This window comes from Megalobrama amblycephala, linkage group LG6, assembly GCF_018812025.1.
Source record: "Megalobrama amblycephala isolate DHTTF-2021 linkage group LG6, ASM1881202v1, whole genome shotgun sequence".
Classification (NCBI taxonomy): domain Eukaryota; kingdom Metazoa; phylum Chordata; class Actinopteri; order Cypriniformes; family Xenocyprididae; genus Megalobrama; species Megalobrama amblycephala.
Window position 1 is genome coordinate 6068080 of NC_063049.1, and position 8274 is coordinate 6076353.

General features: G+C 36.1%; 1 protein-coding gene across 1 annotated transcript; it reads right to left on the reverse strand.

Annotated features, from left to right (window-relative positions):
• Nucleotides 1-973: 973 nt before the first annotated feature.
• On the reverse strand, nt 974-4557 carry si:dkey-11f4.20. The gene is made up of 6 exons (XM_048192717.1): nt 4405-4557; nt 3644-3931; nt 3255-3503; nt 3081-3152; nt 2306-2455; nt 974-2168 (listed from the first exon to the last, which is right to left on the reverse strand). The coding sequence occupies exons 1-6, from the start codon at nt 4460-4462 to the stop codon at nt 2008-2010; spliced, it is 978 nt and encodes a 325-aa protein (XP_048048674.1). The 5' UTR covers nt 4463-4557; the 3' UTR covers nt 974-2007.
• Nucleotides 4558-8274: the final 3717 nt, after the last annotated feature.

Below are 8274 nucleotides of genomic sequence, written 5' to 3' on the forward strand. Positions count from 1 at the left end.
GCACATTCGGACGGGACTAAAATCACTGAGAAGCTCTGGTAATGATTACTTTACCCCACCTTCCCATGTAAAACTAATCCCATCCAAATAGGGTTAAAGACAACTTGGAGCTGGGCTGAACCAGCAGAGATGAAGATAACTTGTTGTGACTGGACCAGCAAAGACAAAGACGACTTGGGCCTGATCTGAACCAGCAGAGATGATGACGCCCCCGTATACCATCACTAAGGTCCTGATACCATGTGTTAACTGAACCTCTGTATCATGATTTCTTTGTTTCTTTCTTATTGTTCTAAATTGATCATGAACTGTCATCTATATGACTGAGATGTCCAGGGTGCTCTTCTTCTACATTTTGTAAAATATACAGGCCACTCTTGACGGCTTATCCTCAGTCATCTCTTCACGTTCTCTCTTTGTCAAACAGGTATGTGGAAACCTGCCACAAACTGCAGCAATGACATCTTAACTGCCATACTGTGATCTCAGAGTGCAGAACTGTTCATTACTTAATTTATCTAGTTAATAAGTTTACTCTTTATTAGTTTGTGCCTAGAGATGAAAATACCTCATTTATGTTTTTGTTTTTGAACACAACTAGACTGTATGAGTGTGAGAGAGTTTCACTTCAGACATCAAGAGCACGCAAATCCAAATGAAATGGGTCAATGCACCTGTGCATCAAGCAATACTTTCACTGTTTAGAATGTTTGTAACTCAGAATCACATGCAAGTCATGCTTCAAACTCTCCAGCTTATTCTTATTAGCTCTACTATTAGCTACATAGATGAGAAAACAAAGTTTTAAAGAATAAAGAAACATGCAGAAACACTTAGAAAGATGAATATTCATGAGATCATTTTACTCATTTAGATAGTTGTGGAAATATGATACCAGCATGTTCCATTTACCTCTTACATAACCAGGTTAACCTTGTGACTGCTAAAAAGCCGCATCCCACTCACTTTTCAGTTGGATTCCAGACTTATGCAATAATGTGTTTATTCATCTGACTGTTCTCTTGTCATGTTGAGTTCACAATGGAAAATTCAAATACATTTTCACGAGAGATCAATACGGTAGACAGATGAAAGCACAAATACCCACATATTCACACGTTCAAACCAAATGTCAGAATCGCATTGACACTTACCACATGTGGGAAACCTCAGTGTAACTCAGGCTTTGGTTTAACGTTAAACTTTAACTTATTTAAACTGTGAGATAAAGGAATCAAGGTCACAATTTTCATAAAGTGAGACCCCTTTCTGAATATAAAATATACATTTTAAGAAACTTTGCTAACTTGTGATTTGTTTTTGTTCAGTTGTGTTGCTTGAGGCTACTGAACAGTGAGTAAGATTTCATGAACAGTAAGTGTACTGAACTGAGTGAGAGATCTGTGTAATGCTGTTTTCTGAAGCAGATCTTGCGACCACAATTCAGTGACATCAGTTAAAACAGGAAAAGTGCAAAAAGTCTGTTGTGCTTGCATGTACAAAGGTGGTCTCGGTGAGCACAATCAGAAAATGTCACACAGATCCTCATATAATCAACGGAAATGACCTAGATTCAATGAGTTGCATATATTTACAAAGCATTTAGGTAACTAGAAATGCTGTTTGTTCAGAATTAAATTTGAGATATGTAAAACAAAGTCATATAAACTCAAACACACATACAGACTGATCACACAGGGCCAATAGCCAAGCAAATTGGCACTAATCAATCATACTTTTTAAAAGCATCACATCTTGACAAAGAAGCTTCAGGCTCAGTGTAACTCAGACGTACACTGAGTTACACAGGCTTCCATCTGTGCTACTTCATTGTTTTGATGAAGTTACAGTTATTATAAATTGTTTAAAGTTGTAATAACAAAGAATGAGTTGATGTGTCCAAACTTTTGACTGGTGCATTATCATCAATTCTAAAACATATAAACTATATTTCATTCAGCATTGGTTTTGGTGATCTCAGAGTCTGGAGAAGGTCATGTTTTTCTCTCATTGGGGTTCAACAGCAGGTGGACCTCGAGGGCTGGGCAGGGGCGGAAGAGGACGCTGGCTTTTGGAAGGCCTTTGAGATTCGCTTCTCTGCATGTACGGCTCATCAGGCTGATTTGCATTATCTGGCATTAGAGAGACGAGTCGAAACTCTGCTTCCTCTGCGGAACAGACAGATACAGCAGAAATTGAAACAATTGGTTTGAGAATGTTCAGAAACACACCCACACTGAAAGACATTATTACCTCAATCAGACCTATGTCTGCTTTCTGAAAACAGTTCACTGGGAACTTATACCTTTTGCCTTCCTCTTGCTTCGGCTGCAGCAGCGGCATACACAGACTAGGCAGATGATGAAGAGTATAAGAAGGAAACTTGCTCCTCCAGACAGGATCACCAGCATCCACCAGAAATCGAAGCCAAATAGTAATTTCTTTTCAGTCACATCTAATTAAGGATCAAATACAAACAAACAAAAAACATTATAATTACCACCATTTATCATTTCAGCAACTGCAAAAAGATTCAAAAACACAATTTCTCTTTCTGCACAAACTTAAACAAACAGACAATAAGCAGGTCTGAATCACGACAGAAAAACCTGAAAGAGTTTACTGTAATGATCGTCTGTCTGTACATCGACCCACTTATTACACAGCTGCTTACCAACTAAATGGACATGAAATATTGATCTGAGCTGAAATGATTTTAATATGTGAGAAGATTATAATTTGAGAGAGATAAAACTATGACAGCGACATAGAAAACCAATTGTCTGTGACAACATTCAATTATACAATTTAGCATCATTATACAAAAATATTCACAGAATTTTGTGATTGACCAAACAGAATAAATTATTCCAAATTACTGAAATATGTTTTATGTAAATGCAATATATGATCTCTTTTTTTTTCTTTTTACAAAATAACATTTTAACAATAATGATATAATTTAAATTGACAAATATTCAAGTTTAATAAAAGCAGCTTCATGACTGAAATTCCTCAAAGGCCGCTCTGTGGCAGGAAACATGATCATGAGGAACTTTGTGACAGAAATAGACATTTACCGTCATCTTTATTTTCGTTGTTGCTGTTCTCTTCTTTTTCTTTGTCTTTGTTTGCATTTGTTGTATGTACACCTTTAAATGGATTATAAAAATATTCTTAGAGTCAACTAATTAAACCAATGTTGTCATACATGAGAATATAACATGTAGAATGATTTCTTCAGATATATGAACCTGTGTCAGAGCACACCGGCTGAACATCTTTTGCTGTCTTTTTGCTGATCATGTTGCTGAGTGTGCATGAGAACTTATCTCCAGATTTGAGCTCAGACGAGCTGACATGTAAAACAGCATGTGTCGTCTTTGACTCCTCTCCATTTTTCGTCCAGGACACAAAAACCTCATTGCTATTCAAAGGAATACAAGTCAGATTGACTCCTTCTTCCACACACTGGACTATGACTGAAGGTTCAGGCACCGGCTCTGAAACACACACACAACAGCAAGTCTTAATGCTAAAAGACACTCTTGGTCCTGCTTTGAAAAGGCAAAAACAGAGGAAAGAAAAGAGATATATCTATAATGCAGGTTTAAATCGCAGCAGACCACAAGCTTGTACGTACCTAGAACACAGAGCTTCTCTACGGTTTTCTTTATTGATTTTCCATCTTTGTCATAGACTTCGCCTGTGTACTCCCCAGATTTGCTCTTCTGTATGTTGTCCAGTATAATAGATCCATAGCGGTTAACGGTGAGCCCTTCGTTCTTAACATTTGAGCCTCTTTTTACATACACCCTCATTTTATCATGTGTCCAGGTCAAGTGGCTGTCCTGTGGTAATTCTTCATCACCCAGTTGAATCACAACATTTTCACCCACTGCTTTGTAGTTACATGAAGATACAGATTTACCTAAAAAAATAAAGTGGTATTAAAAGTTTGAGCAAAAGGATCAATAACAGAGTGAGAAATGCTGCTGTTGCGTATCGAGCAGTCATGACTTTTCACTATTGCTGACATGATTTAACACAGACACACGTGAGAGAAAAGACTGATATCTTAAAACACTTTTGCTCAAAGGAATAGGTCTTACATGGGAAACACAAGACTGAGTGAATAAACATTCATATGAAACCTTATAGATTGCTATGAAATGTGAATGGTTTTAATTGTAAGTAATAAAAACTATCTGTAGAAAGCAGAAAAGTTTAGGTTTTTGTTCCACAACTTTGAGGACTAAAAAATTAAACTAAAATTCAATCCAAAACCAAAAACCACACAAATAATTTCTTAATTGGTGTAGAAATAATTCACGGTGAAGAACATTTGTGTATAATGAGACATGTAGCATTAGAGAAAATATATATAACTGATGAATAACTTACCAGAGGAGAAGATGAAGATTAAACTGAAGAGGAGAATGAATGTCAAGTTTTGCAGCATTTTCACACAGGTCTCTGAGTGAGCTGCTGTGTTTTAAGATGTCAGGCTCTCAGTGGTCTAGTTTCCTGTGTGCGCGTCTCTGGGAGTGTGAGCGGGTAACGCTGAGCTCCAGCGCTGACGGTAATTCAGAGGAGATTATAATGAGATCTGAATTTCATTTTTATTGTGTATGTTGAGACAAAACAGTATAGAAAATGAAATCTGTTCATATTTTGGTCCATATAAGGAAAACAGTTTCTAAACCATACTAAATGAAGTGTTTTGAAAAAGTAAAAATGCAGAAAGTTGTCTTTGATGGGTAGGTTTAGAAGTAGGGTTAGTGTAGGGGGAGAAAATATACAATCTGTACAGTATAAAAATCATTATGTTGATGAAAAGTCTATGTGTGTGTGTAAGAGAGAGAGAAAGAGAGAGAGAGTGCTAAAAGTTCACCCAAAAATGAAAATTATCCCATGAGTTATTCACCCTCGAGCCATCTTTTTGGCATGAACTAATAATTTTTGAGTGAACTAACCCTTTAAAATGTATTTCTAAACATTTTACGAAACACTTGATATGAACACCAATGTCCCCTCTAATTTTTTTTTAAACTTCTCTATTAAGCGCACATTTTGGCCACCTGAGCAAAAACTTTCTTTAAATCAGACCTGTACAAAAAAAATGGTTTTATCATGCAACTGTAACATTTAACTTTAATGTACCATTTCTATTTTATTTAACCCTTGATGTAACTTAGTGATGTTAAATCTTATTTTTGAAAACAAGCAGTTCAGTCACTAAATTAAGCACATTTTACTTTATATTTTTTCACATTGCTGTATTAACTGTACCAGTCTTTACCAAGAAATTCTATTAAAAATAATTTAAAAATCTCATGCAGGACAGTCCAGTTCTTTATAATAATAATATGAGCAGTTACACTGATGGTTTGGGACAACCATGTGTTTTTGTACAGTCAATTCTTAGCAACAGACAGTGTTAAACCATCAAAATTAAATGTTTATTGCTTATCAATTTCCCAGATTTCTATACCACGAGGTTTCAAGATTTTTAGTGGCAATGAGCCCTAAATGATCCCCTTGTGAGATCAATTCTTTATTAGGCTTACATTATATTATGTTTTATTATATTATAATCTTGAAGTATTTAAACTGATACACAGTATTATATCAGCTTAAATGCTTCAATTTATTTTAATATATTATAATATGAAAACAAACTGAAGCATTCAAACAGATCTTATAGCTGAATATTTTTAAGAAAAGTGAACATGTTAACTCTTTTATAGTTATCTAAACATCCCAGAAACCCACAGCACCACCTCACACAATAATCTATTTAAACTGAGGTATAAAACTGAGGTATTTTGAGTGGTGGGTGTGTGAATGTAAATGTCTCAGAGTTTTGTTAGCATTCTGTGTCCATCATCCGTTATTTCCGAAACCCCTTCAATAAAACATGTTTTATGTAACACTTCTTTTTGTTTCCTGTTGTCTCTCGTATTGAGCTATTTAGTCAGCAAACATGACAATATTCTTACCGCGACAGACTTGGCTCAGGCCCGCCAAAGAGTATAGAACCCAAGAGACGACACTCTGATACTTTTTGGGCAACAGTCACTAGATGGCGCTATGGGGTGAAACCTGCGCGAAGCTGAGAGGGCACATTGATGAACACAATTAATGTCCAATAAAGGTTGGTTTAAAGCACTTAATTTATGCATGGCTAATCTGTTTTTTTTTTGTTTTGTTTTTTTTCTTGTAATAGATCACAATCATTTCAATCTCTTTCTCAAAATTATTTTTACTTTGCATTTTCTTGCCAGGTTTTTTTTATCAAATGAATTTGTCACTCAGAATGAGGTTCATAATACCAGATGAACATGACACTGTCATTCCTTCAGTGCAATGCTGCCATCTGGAGGAGATGTGAAGATTGTGACAGAGAGGCAACATGCCAAACCAATATGCAATCCCTACATACAGTATATCGTACGTAATATGGGTTATGCAGAGTAAACCGTGCACATGAGTCCATGACCAGCGGCCCTAAGAGAAAATTCATGGGAAAAAATAAGGGAAAATTAAAGAAATTAAAGTTGCGTGTTTTGTTTGTATTTTTGTTTACAAATTGTGAAATATTTTATAATAATTATTATTATTATTTTATTATTATTACGTAACATAATTATAATTTTTAAAATGAGCTTCCTCTCGAATCACTGCCAGCAAACAGCAACTTCTCATTCTGATAAATCGCCCATATGATGATTTGACAAAATGCTCCGTATACTGCAACAATTAGTTGAACAAATAGATTAGAGATTTCCGATCTCCAAAGTTTTTGAAGCGTCAAAGTTTCATTTGCAAAGGCAGTCTATGGAATAAAATCTGACAGCATTCTGTCATCAAAAAGATTTCCATTTGTCTTCCGAAGATGAACGAAAGTCTTACGGGTGTGTAACGACATGAATTCCAGAATTCTTTAATCAACTCCTTATTAAAGAAACATTTCCGTGAATGTTGTCATTTTTACCCTGACCAGAAGTATCTATTTTAGTTTATAAGGATTGCTAATGTGTCGTCATCATGACGTATTCCCTGGTGAACGCAAAGCATTTGGGAATCCGCGGCACAAACATACATAAGGCACCAGACTTCTTTGCATGGAGGGAAGAACGCAGTGTTCAAGATGCCGTCTACCTGCTGTGTTATACAGTAACTTCAAGTTGCTGCAGCAGGCCCAGGTCTTTTTTACAGATGGATGGGTCCAGGACCTGGAGATTGTAAAAGTGGGGCAGAAAACCGTCGTCCGTTCAAAGGTATGCTAATGTTTTAAGCACCACACTCCTCGCTCTCTCTCATCTATCTGCGTGCAGTCAGAATTCAACAAACCAGCGTGTGTGTGATATTTTGGTTGGGTGACAGTTGTAGGTTACAGTTTGACAAGTTTACAGTTTGACAAAAGCACATTGTGTCTTATTGTGAGTATACACAAATATAAGTAAACACTTTGCAGTTTGAAAGATGTCCTGTATGAACAAAATGACGGAGTATGTTTTTATGTTTCCATGGTTCGATCGTGCCCGCGCCTCTCTCTCTCACACACACGCACGCACACGCACGCACTGGTTTGTTGAATTCTGAATGCACGCAGATAGATGAGAGAGAGCGAGGAGTGTGGTGCTTAAAACATTTGAACGGACGACAGTTTTCTGCCCCACTTTTACAATTTCCAGGTCCTGGTCCCATCCATCTGTAAAAAAGACCTGGGCCTGCTGCAGCGACTTGAAGTTACTGAAAACTTCGTGTGTGTATGCATTAAAGGATTAGTTCACTTTTAAATAAACTTTTGGTAACACTTTACTTGAAGGGGTGTGCATAAGACATGACACCTTCATAATCATGACATGACACATGTCATGAATATGAAGGAGGTTTTATGAATGTTTATGACAACTGTCATTAAGTGTCATTCACTCAATTATGTCATTTTTAATGCAAAGATGACACTGTTTGAGATGTCCGAGTTATGACAACTTGACATAAACCAACACATCATAACCTGTCAGTGTCTTTGTCATGACAACTTGACATCATTTAGCTTTATGGGTTAACATTACATTAAACTGTCATGTGGTTGGTTTTGACATGAGGCCATTATAATAGTGTCATGAATATGTATCTTGAGCTCAAGTACAGTGGTACAAATTGAACTTGTCATTAAAATGTCATTAAGTGACAATACTCTGACAAATAATTTTATAACAGCGTCATGACTATTTTTCATTTCATGTTTTTTTTTTTTTTTTT

Coding starts and splice junctions, on each gene's coding strand:
- si:dkey-11f4.20 (XM_048192717.1), bottom strand. CDS start 4,462: ATGCTGCAAAACTTGACATTCATTCTCCTCTTCAGTTTAATCTTCATC. Junction 3,153..3,254: donor GCCGGTGTGCTCTGACACAG/GTTCATATATCT, acceptor ATCCATTTAAAG/GTGTACATACAACAAATGCA. Junction 2,456..3,080: donor CAACGAAAATAAAGATGACG/GTAAATGTCTAT, acceptor ATCCTTAATTAG/ATGTGACTGAAAAGAAATTA.